Here is a 12,793-nt window from a genome sequence, read left to right as displayed (position 1 = left end):
AATGGAGACTTGGCATAGAACCCACAGGAAATTCATGACTTAGAAACATCTGGCCCTAGCACCACCATTGGCCCAATGATGGCTCCAATCACCGGCATCCCCTCTCACTCAAGATTCAAAGTCCTGGGAGTTTCAGGGTCTGAGTGGCTGAGTTGAAATAATTAGCCTAGAGGTAGTAAAAGAAGGATTTGAATTCTTTTTTCGTATATATATATATATATATATATATATATATATATATATATATATGTGGATAGATTTCAGAGAGGAAAGGAGAGGGAGAGAGAAAGAAACATCAATGATGAGAGAGAATCATTGATTGGCTGCCTCCTGCATGCCCCACACTCGGGATCGAGCCTGCAACCCCGGCATGTGCCCTTGAGTGGAATCGAACCTGGGACCCTTCAGTCCTCAGGTTGCGCTCTATGCACCGAGCCGAACCAGGTAGGGCAGGATTTGAATTCTAAGTTGTAATTGGAGGGTGCAATAGAAGGCACACACAGAAGGAAAACATGACTTCACAGAGCCTGGGTGGGCAGCCAGACGGCAGGAGGAGAACCCTGGAGGGGAGAACAGAACCAGAATGGTGAGGATCGGAGAATTGGGGTTTCATGGTGGTCCTAGGCTAGCCCAGGAGCTCAATTATTTGTTAAATTAATGACAAAATGGAAAGCTAGTTCGGCCGGTGTGGCCCAGTGGTTGAGTGTTGACCTATGAATCAGGAGGTCACGGTTCGATTCCCAGTCAGGGCATACCCGGGTTGGGAGCTCAATCCCCAGTGGGAGACATGCAAGAGGCAGCCAATCAATGATTCTCTTTCATCATTGATGTTTCTATCTCTCCCTCTCCCTTCTTTTCTGAAATCAATAAAAATATCTATACTAATAAAAGCCTGGGTGGCACTTGCATGCAACATCGTCACAAGATGGCCACCACAAGATGGCTGTCACAAGATGACCATGCACACAGTGGAGGCAGGGCCTGGCAGCCGCTCCGCACAGTGATGCCTGGGGGTCCCATGGCTCCATGCGGCGTGAAGGAGGTCGATTCCCAGCAGAGGAAGCAGGTTGCGGCAGGGGAGGGCAGTTGGGGGCAATCAGGCCAGCAGGGAAGGGCAGTTAGGGGCGATCAGGCCGGCAGGGGAGCAGTTAGGGGCCGATCAGGCAGGCAGGCAGGCAGGCAAGCGGTTAGGAGCCAGTGGTCCCGGATTGTTAGATGGACATACCCCGAGGGGTCCCAGATTGGAAAGGTTGCAGGCCTGGCTGAGGGACACCCCCCCCCCTTTGCTGGTGTACGAATTTCATGCACCGGGCCACTAGTATATTATATTTAAAGAAGAAACCTAAATCATGCTATTCAGATATGGGACTGAAGTTCCTCTGGCTGGATAAGGTGGGGAGTGTTTCCCCACAGAAAGTGACTCATTCTTAGAGCCAGCCTGGTTAGTCATCTTTGCTCCTGAGACTTTTCCCACTTATTCCAGAGCAGGTAACCTCAATCCCTACCCTAGAGAGAGGCTGGATCACGTGTATCCTTCCCCTGTCTGAATCAAAAGAATGGGGAGTACTTGTACCTGGAATCTCCATGGAATTAGCCTTGGTTGTTCCCATGCTGTAGCCAGACTCGAGCGACTTTGCCCTCGTATTCTACGGAAATGTGCTTCTCTCTCCGCGTGTTCAGGTGAGAAACCAACCCTTGATTTCCATCAATTATTTGCCTCCTTTTCCAGAAGAATCTCTCTTTTGCCCTCTCCTTCATACAGAGCAGCACAGCCGAAGAGCTTGGATTCTGACTATCTTATATGTCTGGTTTAAATCTAAGGTCTTGTTCTTATTTGCTGACTGTGTAACCTTGTCAAATATTACCCTAACCTGCTTCTTCCTCTGAAAAGGGGGAAAAAAAAATGCCTGTTTTGCAGGGGCATGTCATGAAAATGTAGATAAAGTGACAAGTACATACTGAACACAGGGTGGGGCATCCAAAAGATGGCCCCATTAAAATTTTCAAAATACCATGTCTTCTCTCTAGCTCAGGCTTTTTATTTTTATTTTATTATATTTATTTATTTTTTAATATTGTTTTTGAGTTTATTTCAGACAGGAAGGGAGAGGGAGAGAGAGAGAGAAACATCAATGATGAAAGAGAATCACCGATCGGCTGCCTCCTGCACACCCCACACTGAGGATTGAGCCTGCAACCCGGGCATATGCCCTGACCAGGAATTGAACCTGTGATCTCCAGGTTCATAGGTCGACACTCAACCACTGAGCCACGCCGGCTGGGCGAACTCAGGCTTTTTAAATAAACGTTAGTTATTGTCTCTCTCTCAAAACAAATTTATTAGCTTGTAGGCAGCCCCAAGGGTAAGACATTATCTAGTTGGTACAAATATCAATTTTGAGAATTACATTATTTTGCAATAAACCAGTTATATTATTTTACAACTAGTGGCCTGGTGCATGGATTTGTGCACATTGAAAAAAATTTAATTAGAAGAAATTTTTTAATATCGCTATTTGCCCTTTCTCTATAATAGAAGTGTCAGAGATGAAAGAAAATTAGTAAAATGTATATGAAAATAAGATATAAATTGATTCATAAATATACAATAACAACATGCTATAACAACAGAGGTACGTTGTGCCAATAGTTGGTCTTCAGACATATTCTCTCTATGATGCTGCTTTCTTTCGGCTTCAGAATGTCAACAAAAACAACCAAATTCAGGATCAACAATGACAGATCAAAACACATGCGTGCAATTGGCACCAGTGAGAGCTTTATATGTATCGCGCATGCGAGAGTCAACGTTTATTTTTAAACTAGAGGTCCAGTGCATGGATTTGTGCACCAGTGGGGTCCCTCGGCCTGGCTTGTGGGGATTGGGCCGAAACTGGCTCTCCAACATCCCCCAAGGGTTCCTGGATTGCAAGAGAGTGCGGGCCAGGCCGAGGGACCCCACCAGTGCGTGATTGGGGCTGGGGAGGGACCACAGTAGGGCTCCAGGGCATGTCCGGCCCGTCTCATCCAGTCCCAATTGTCTGGACCCCAGCAGGAAGCTAACCTACCGGTTGGAGCATCTGCCCCCTGGTGGTCAGTGTGCGTCATAGCAACTGGTTGAACGCGAATGGTCAGACACTTAGCACATTAGGCTTTTATTATATAGGATTATATAGGACTGCTAGTGCGCGTCATATGTACCAGACAGTCATATGGTCAGATGGATGTACGGTAGGTCACTTAGCCTTTTATTTATTTATTTATATATTTATTTTTAAAATGTATTTTATTGATTTTTTTTTACTGAGAGGAAGGGAGAGGATAGAGAGTTAGATACATCAATGAGAGAGAAACATCGATCAGCTGCCTCCTGCACACCCTCTACTGGGGATGTGCCTGCAACCAAGGTACATGCCCTTGACCGGAATCAAACCTGGGACCCTTCAGTTCATAGGCCGACACTCTATCCACTGAGCCAAACCGTTAGGGCAGCCTTTTATATATATATAGATAATTTCTCAGGTATTATCAGAGCTTAAAGTAAAATTTTTTCTTAAAATCTTCCAATTCGTACTTAGCCTAATACTTTAACTGGTTAGATACACATAGATATTATGTAGAAGGGTGGTCACTGCAGTGTTGTTTATAAAAGTAACTACAGAGGATTGTAAGATTAACTAAATTGCAGTATTGTTTTTTGAAGTAGAACACTATGTAGCCTTTAAGAAGAGACTGTAAAAATATATTTAACCACTTGGAACTGTGTTCTTGCTGTAATAAGACTAAGTTATAAAATAGCACTATAGTGTGATTATATAAAAGGGACATATGTTAAATGTGAACAGTGCTTCTCTTTGGGTGTGGGAGTATAGATAGGTTTAATTTTATTTTTACTCATAACTGTTGTCTAATTTTACCACAAGAAACACATATTATACGTTATAGGAGAAAATGATCATGTGACCCTATTTGCCCTGATTTTAGACTCTTCAAGCACCGTTTTGGATTTTTCAGATTTTGTTTCTTCAAGGCCATCTCTTAAGAAGATATAGGGACAAAGTTATATACAGCTGACAACTTAAAATGGATATCAAAGACAGTCATGAAGAGGAAAAAAAGTAAAACAAAATAGGGGCACTGTTTCCCCTTTTCTTAACAAAACAAAGCAAAACAGAACTACAGATAGCACTGTGGCCACCCGTCACATGACTGCTTTGTTAAGCCCCATAGGCCAAGGTTTTGGCTGCAGTTTGATCTAGGTCAAGGCACACACAAAAAACAACCAATGAGTGCATGGATGCGTGGAACAACAAATTGATTTCTCTCTCTCTCTCTCTCTCTCTCTCTCTCTCTCTCTCTCTCTTTCTCTCTCTCTCTCAAGTCAATAAGTAAAATTAAAAAAATAAAGTGTTTCCTGAGAATTTGCCTAGCATGAATAGTCCCTGATAAATACATAAAATGCCTTTAAACATTTATTGAGTAAATGTTCTAGGCTTGGTAAGAGAAAAAAATAAGATAGGGTCCTTATCTCTTTTTTAAAAAATGTATTTTATTGATTTTTTTTTTTTTTTTTTTACAGAGAGGAATAGAGAGTTAGAAACATCGATGAGAGAGAAACATGGATCAGCTGCCTCCTGCACACCCCCTACTGGGGATGTGCCTGCAATCAAGGTACATGCCCTTGAGCGGAATCAAACCTGGGACCTTTCAGTCCACAGGCAGACGCTCTATCCACTGAGCCAAACCGGTTAGGGCTGTTTTTTTTCTTCTTCTTCCCCTTCCCCTTCCCCTTCCCCTTCCTCTTCCTCTTCCTCCTCCCCTCCTCCTCCTCCTCCTCCTCCTCCTCCTCCTCCTCCTCCTCCTCCTCCTCCTCCTCTTCTTCTTCTTCTTTTAATGTATTTTTATTTATTTCAGAGAGGAAGGGAGAGGAAGAGAGATAGGAACATCAATGAAGAGAGAATAATTGATTGGCTGCCTCCTGCATGCCCCACATTGGGGATGGAGCCTGGAACCAGGGCATGTGCCCTGACCGGGTATTGAACCATGACCTGTTTCATAGGTTGAGGCTCAACCACTGAGCAACAGCAGCGGGGGTGTGGTTGGGGTGGGGGGTGTCATTGTATTAAAGGAGTCCAAACTCTAGTTGGGCAGACAGATACATAAATAACTAAAATAATATGAGAAAGGTCATAATCAATTTATCAACAAAGTGATATTAGCACATAGATGTGATAACTTAAGGTTTTACGGTGAATGGGAGAAAGCGTCCCAGGAGGAGGGGAAATTGTGTCACAGCTTGAAAAACTAAGTATTTGGGCAGAAAGATCAGTTTCTGGTCAGATGACCCAGACTTTGCGTAGAAGGTACCTCCAGGTACCGAAGTCTGGTACACCCAGTGAGTGTTTTCCATCGGGTTACCATAGTGAATGATTGCCATGGAATCAGGTTTCAAAATTCAAGGAGGTGTTTGTAGAAAATTATCAGAGATCTCCAGGGCTTCATGAAATACTTAAAATAGAAGTCAAGCACTACTTCAGCCAAGCACTTCGCTTCTCTCAAACACTTGGAAGTGCTATCTTTTGCTGACTCTGTTACTTAACCTTTTTATTTTTTTAATGATTCTTTTTTTTATATATATTTCTTTATTGATTTCCGAGAGGAAGGGAGGAGAGAGAGATAGAAACATCAATGATGAGAGAATCATTGATCGGCTGCCTCCTGCATGCCCCCTAGTGGGGATCGAGCCTGCAACCTAGGTATGTGCCCTTGGCCGGAATCGAAACTGGGACCCTTCAGTCCACAGGCTGACGCTCTATCCACTGAGCCAAGTCAGCTGGGGCGTTACTTAACCTTCTGAAAGTCAATAATTTATACCCCTCTGGTCTTTCCAGGGCAAAAAATGGAACCAATAATGCACGCGAGATAGAGGACAAGAGGGAGAATGTTAGAATATTAAGGGCTCCGATTTCTTGTGAGTTTTAAATTTTCTTTAGGTGATCACCAACCTGATTGGGTCCAATACCTACTCTGAACTTTCCTTTCCCCTTGCCTTTCTCGCTTTTTCTCCCTCCATCAGTTTTCCTGGCTTTCTGAGTCTTCTTCGGAAGCGGGCCTTTCCACAGCAGCTCCAGCCCCAATACCTGCGGGAAAGGCGAGCCCTTGGATCTCCGCCGCCGCAAGCAGGTCGGGGCGTGGCCTGGCTGCCCAGAGCCGAGGGGGCGGGACCGGGAGGCGTGGCCACGAGCGAGGGGCGGGGCGTGCCGGGCGCGGCGGCGCAGGCGCACAGTGGACCCGCCGCGCGAAGCTGCAGCCATGGAACAGGCGGCCCCGGCCCTGGAGCGGCTACTGCAGCCGGCGCCCCTCGAGCCTCTGGGCCACCCCGACGCTGGGCTGGAGGCGGCGGTGGGTGAGGAAGCGGAGGGGGCCCAGGACGAGGAGGGCCCCGGGGACCGCACGGTGAGAAGGGGCGGCGGAGGCTGCCCGGCCTGGGTCCGGGCCTAGCGGGCCGGGCGGGGCTCGGCTGGCGGGGGCGGGTAGATGGTGACCGGGAGACGCGCTGGAAAAGCTGGGCCACAGGTGCTGAGAGGGGAAGGCTCGGTGGAAAAAGGGGTCCTGGACAGGGGGAGCGCCAGGTGCTGCGGCGCCCCGGGAGGGCCGAGAGGGCGGCGGCGGGGGGAGCGCGGGTTGCTGTGGGTGCGGTCCGGCGGGCGTGGGGTCTGGCTCGGGACGGCCAGGCTGCAGCCGATGCGGCTTCCGGTGGTCCGGGAGCCCCGAGATTTGGGCCCGAGAGGACGCGAGGGTTCTGTTTGACCGTCCGGCGAGGGCTGTGCGGGGGAGACGGCTTCACAGAGGCCGTGGCTGTGGGCAGCGGAGTTGGGGAAGGAAGGGAGTGGGGGCTCGAGGAGCCAGGCGGGGGCGGTAAGGCTGGTTGGCTGGTCGCCACGGCGAGGAAATTGAAGACCGTGTTAGAGTCAAGAAAAGGTACAAGTTAAAAAAAAAAAAAGCGTTTTAAACGCATTCGGCAGTCCTTGCCTTCGTGGGTCAGAGCTGTGGTTCCCAGGGGAGACTTGTCATCGATGTCTCGGTCTGCTTGGTGGTTTCCATCTCGTTCACTATTTGCAACTGTTTCAGATCCAGAGGGTTTGCGCTCGGAAGGCGGGATAGGGAGGCCGGGTTAAAAAGACGTTTCAGAAGCCCTCCCCAGTGTGCCTATTGCTCATCCATTTCGCTGCTTTTTTCTTTCTTTCTTTCTGGAACCTGGTGTTAGTGCTAATATGAAACTGCCTTATGGTGGATAAAGAAAAGTTAAAATTGTTTGCCGACTGTAACTGGAAAGGCTCCTAACTCTAAGTCTAGAGACCAGATAGCCAGGAACTGCAACACAGGAGTTGAAGGTTTTGCCTGCTTGGGGAAATGTCGAGGTTGATAGGGTCGTATGAAGACTTTTGGGGTGAATTTTAAGTTTTTCATTGAATTTTTTCCTAAATTCTAGAATTACTTGTGGAGAGGTCAGCATCTGAAACGTGATCGAGAAGCGTGTGCACTTCTGTGGTGCATAATTGGACTCTTAGATGGTTGCTTTTTTTTTCTTTAATTTTTATTTGTTGATTGAGTTTAGATAGGGAGGAAGAGAGAGAGATCGATTTGTCTCACTGATGTATTATTTATTTTAATTCTCACCTGAGGATATTTTTTCCATTGCTTTTCAGAAAGTGAAAGGGATGGAGGGGAGGGAAGAGGAGGAAGAGGAAGAGACAGCAAGAGAGAAACATTCATGTGAGAGAGATACATTGCCTGGTTGCCTTTGGCACACACCCCTGGGGGGGTGGGGGGGAGCAAACCTGCAACCCAGGTAAGTGCCCCTTTCCGGAATCGAACCAGAGACCTTTCAGTGTGAGGGCCGGTGCTCTAACCACTGGGAGATACTGGCCAGGGCAGTTCCACTATTTATGTCTTCATTGGTTGATTCTTACAGCCCTGCCCTGGACTGTAATCTTGGCATATGGGACACGATCTAACCAACTGAGCCACCCAGCCAGGGCTTGTGTCATTTGCTTTTTATGCAGCTATGTGACTTAGTTTTTCTGTTGTCTCTCTTAAAAAAAAAAATTAAGGTGAGGTGTACAGAGCAGGTTCCCACAAAGTCATGATCAGTTCTTTGAAGCCTGTATGTTCTGGATTGTGTCCGCTTAAGGTAACTACCCTACAATCTCAGTTTAAGATATTTGAAAACCCAAAGATGCCATCATACAGTAGAGGTTGTAGTTATATTGTATTATCTGACATTTTAGGAAAATGTAAATATGTATTCCAAGAGACCATCTGTAAGTGACCACACTTAGAGGGTTTCCTAAAACAACTCCCCAATTTAGTAATTCATTTGGAGATACAAGCCATTTGGACAAATATTTCAGAAATACCAGGAGTTTAAACACACATATATTTGTATATACTTTGTATACTGTTCCCTCCTCCCCCAGAACTACCCAAACCCTCCTTATAGGGACATATACTCCTTTTCCCTCTTTCTATCCCCTCTTTCACTCTAGTTCCTCCCCACTTGAGAAGTATTGCTATAGCTATTGGTACATTGCTACTGTTATTCATAGGAATGTGGTCTGGGCGGAAAGTGAAGTTAGCTTTGTTTGTGTGTGTATTCACGTAGGCTCCACTCTTTACTTACTTTTGAAGATCACCCTCAAAAGGCAGATACAGATGAAGCAGAGGCTCGGAGATAGGTGATTTGGCCAAGGTCACTAGGTAGTCAGTCAGTGGCGTGGCTGGGACTTGAGACCAGGTCTGCCTGGCTTTGAAATTAGTTTGTCCATTAAGCCATGGAGCTTCATTAAATAAAAAAAAAGTTTAAAAGTTTTGTAAATTGCTCCAATACTATATTTCAGATTTTTTAGTTAGTTAAGATTAAGTTTAAATTTTAAAACAAAAAGAAATGTGTAAATGGTGTATTCATTGATCAAGCAGTTTTTTACCACATAAATATTTATGCAGAGAGTGTGCAGAGATGGCAAAAAGCTCACCTCATGAGCCTTAATTTTAACTCTGCAGATTTGGGGCAGAGAGCAATTTGTGCGAGTTTCTCTGCACCTAGAGGTAGTGGAAACAAGCACTGCCTGAGACTCACAGGTTTCTTCTGGTTTTAAATATCACTAATCAAGATTCTAAATTCTGCTATAAGCTCATATTCTATAGTCTCTTGTTTTTCTTTCTGTAAGCCTGCAATCCTCTTGTTTTCCATTGTCTAATTAGAAGTCTCCTTTCTATTCCTTTTGTACTTTTTCCATGTAAGGAAGACCACATTCTTTTTTTAAGTATTGTCAGTTCTATTTAAAGTGATTTAGAAAATGGAAATATAAGAGAGGGATCCAATCTCCAAGAAAGTAGTAATTAGTCCTGGCAGAAGAGAGGAATAGCAAAGGAATGGAAGTAAGAATACTTCTTTTTTAGGCTGGAAGATTCCATTGAGTTGGTAGTAACAGTATTTGCCCAGAGGAGAGCCACTGCCTGAGTGATTTTTTTTTTTTTAGGGAGAGCACTCTAGGCCAGGGAGTGCTGGTGGGGGCAAAGAGCGCTTGAGCAACTGGTACTTAAAAATTCCTATACACAGTTAGCATCTTCACTGACCTGGCAGCAGAGAACTGAATGGAGTAGGCCAGAACTGTAAGGTTTGAGGTTATTTGTGGGTGAGGGTAACATAAAAAAGGAAAGGAAAATGTATAGGCATAGTTACAGAGTTTATCAGTTTAGCAGCAAGTGTTTAAATCATACTCAAGAACGTTTTTCTCATTTTTCTACTTCAGCAGCGCTCAGCTATTTCTGAAGGCTACTCATAGTACAAAATACATTTTTACAACATAATCAGCATACACTTTCATACATAAGTATTGATTCGTGTGACTACTACTTAACTACTACTTCATGCTATGCCCTCTAATATTTTTATATATTTTTTTCATTAAAAGAAATGTTTTATTTTGGTTAATCCTCACCTGAGGATATTTTTTCATTGATTTTTTAGAGAGTGGAAAGGAGGGGGAGAGCCAGAGAGAGAAACATCGGTCTGAGAGAGAGACACATCGATCGATTGGTTGCCTCTCACATGGGCCCTGATCAGAACCAGGGTCAGGGCCAGGGCCAGAGCCAGAGCCAGAGCCAGAGCCAGAGCTGGGGATCAAGCCTGCAACCAAGATATGTGCCCTTGCCCTAACTGGTTTGGCTCAGTGGATAGAGTCCTGTGGACTGAAGGGTCCCAGGTTCGATTCCGGTCAAGGGCATATACCTTGGTTGTGGGCACATCCCCAGTAGGGGATGTGCAGGAGGCAGCTGATTGATGTTTCTCTCTCATCGATGTTTCTAACTCTCTATTCCTCTCCCTTCCTCTCTGTAAAAAATCAATAAACTATATTTTAAAAAAAATATGTGCCCTTGATCAGGATCAAACCCAGGACCCTTCAACCCTTAAGCTGATGCTCTGTCCACTGAGCCAAACTGGCTAGGGCATTTAGGCAAATTTAAAGTTGACTAAGATAACTCCTGCTTTTGTAATTTTTAAATGAAATTGCCTGCTGAAAATCTTGCCTTTTGGCATATACAGTATATGGTATTTTATTTTTGAGAGAGATTTGAGTTTGATAAAATAAAAAATTAGATATCACTATTGAGGATCATTCATCTTTGTACAATGCATTTTTAGACTTTTTTCTTATGCATTTCTATATAGATTTATTTTTGGTCACTTCTATGAAATGTCTACATTTTATTGTTCTTTCTCCTATTATCTTTCTACTAGAGGCTTGGTGCACAAAATTCGTGCACTGGGGGGTGGGGGGGGGGGGGGGGGGCGGGGGGGGGGGGGGGGCTGTCCCTCAGCCTGGCTTGCACCCTCTTGCAGTCTGGGAGCCCTTGGGGGATGTCCGACTGATGGCTTAGGCCCGCTCCCTGTGGGGTGTGGGCCTAAGCTGGCCGTTGGACATCCTTAGCGCTGCCGCGGAGGCGGGAGAGGCTCCCACCACTGCCGCTGCACTTGCCAGCTATGAGCCCGTCTTCTGGCTGAGTTGCGCTCCCCCTGCGGGAGCGCACTAACCAGCAGGGGAGCAGCTCCTGCGTTGAGCATCTGTCCCCTAGTGGTCAGTGCATGTCATAGCAACTGGTTCTGCTGTTCGGTCGATTTGCATATTAGCCTTTTATTACATAGGATAGGATTATCTGGGATGTTTTAATACTTAAATGTGTGATACTTGTTAAAATAGCTTCTGGAAAAATTTAATATGCTATAGTGTACGGGTAAAGATAGGCAGGCATATCATTTGCTGCTGTCATTAGTAAACCCGAAGTAACTTAAGAAATATAAGAAACTAGTTTGAAATATATACCAATAATGGGTTTTATTATAATATCCTATCTAATAATAGACAAACATGGTAATTGATTGTACCTTCGCTACTCCTCCCATGGGCTAATCAGCATGATATGCAAATTAACCGCCAACAGGATGGTGGCTAATTTGCATACTGCAGGCAGGGCGAGACAGCGCCATCCTGCCTGCCCTGCCACCATCTGGGCCTGCTATCTGTGACCCGGGGTGGCGGGCGTCTGTGTGTGACCCGACCCAGGGCGGCTGGGCGGTGCAGCAGCGATCAGCTGGCCCGGCTGGCCGCCGTCCGGGCGTCCTGTGTGCGACCTGACCCAGGGCAGCTGGGCAGGGCAGCAGCGATCGGCCGGCCCGCCCGGGTGTCCCGTGTGCGACCCGCCCTGCCGTGTGCGTGACCCGGGGCGGCGCCCCAACCCCCGGATCGGCCCTGCCGTGTGCGTGACCCCGGGAGGCGGGGCAGGCACCGAGGGATCGGGCCTGCCATCTTCCACCCGGGAGCGGGCCTAAGCCAGCAGGTGGTTATCTCCCGAGGGGTCCCAGACTGTGAGAGGGACAAGTGGGGCTGAGGGACACCCCTCCCAACCCCCCTCCCCTACCAGTGCACAAATTTTTGTGCACCAGGCCTTTAGTTATATAATAAAGAGGTGATATGCAAGTTAACCCTCATGCCCTCACAAGATGGCTGCCTATGACCAGGCCGGCAGGGGGGGTTAGTGAGGGACGACCAAACGACTGAACAAGCAGGCTGCGTGGGGCGACCAGGCCAGTGGGGGGGGTTAGTGAAGGATGACCAAACAACTAAATAAGCAGGCTGTGTGGGGCGACCAGGCTGGCAGGGAGGTTAGTAGGGACAACCAAACGACTGAACAAGCAGGCTGTGTGGGACGACCAGGCCAGTGGGGGGGTTGTGAGGGGCAACCAGGCCGGCAGGGGGGGCAGTTAGGAGTGACCAGGCCAGCAGGGAGGGTCAATTGGGGGCGACCAGGTCGGCAGGGGGGCAGTTGGGGGCGACCAGGCTGGCAGCGGGGACAGTAAGAGGTGACCAGGTCGGTGGGGGGGCAGTGAGGGGCGATCAGGTCAGCGGGGGGTGGGGCAGTTAGGTGCAACTAAGCTGGCAGAGGAGGGCAGTTAGGGGCGACCAGGCCTGCAGGGGGTGCAGTTAGGGGCAACCAGGCAGGCAGGCAGGTGAGCAATTAGGAGCCAGAGGTCCAGGATTGTGAGAGGGATGTCCGACTGCCAGTTCAGGCCCAATCCCGGTGATCGGGCCTGAACTGGCAGTCGGACATCCCCCGAGGGGTTCCGGATTGGAGAGGGTGTAGGCTGGGCTGAGGGGACCCTGCACCCCATGCATGAATTTCATGCACTAGGCCTCTAGTAGCTATTATAATAGCTGGGTTTTTTTTCAAT

General features: G+C 47.1%; 1 protein-coding gene across 5 annotated transcripts in view; it reads left to right on the top strand.

The window, feature by feature from the left end:
* Nucleotides 1-6,278: 6,278 nt before the first annotated feature.
* The window catches only part of SNX4 (sorting nexin 4), a 78,044-nt gene continuing 71,529 nt past the window's right edge, over nucleotides 6,279-12,793 (top strand). For 3 of the 5 annotated variants that reach the window (XM_036348610.1, XM_036348608.1, XM_036348607.1), the window contains exon 1: nucleotides 6,283-6,456. In XM_036348610.1, coding sequence (XP_036204503.1) covers nucleotides 6,313-6,456 — 144 coding nt within the window. In that variant the 5' untranslated portion in view covers nucleotides 6,283-6,312. Of the gene's footprint in view, nucleotides 6,457-8,131; nucleotides 8,195-12,793 lie in introns of those variants that run through there. The other 2 variants (XR_004973936.1, XM_036348609.1) reach the window with 2 other exon arrangements.

Source organism: Myotis myotis, unplaced genomic scaffold (assembly GCF_014108235.1).
Source record: "Myotis myotis isolate mMyoMyo1 unplaced genomic scaffold, mMyoMyo1.p scaffold_m19_p_2, whole genome shotgun sequence".
Classification (NCBI taxonomy): Eukaryota; Metazoa; Chordata; class Mammalia; order Chiroptera; family Vespertilionidae; genus Myotis; species Myotis myotis.
Note: the sequence above shows the minus strand (reverse complement) of the source record. Positions and strands in the feature narration are given on the sequence as shown.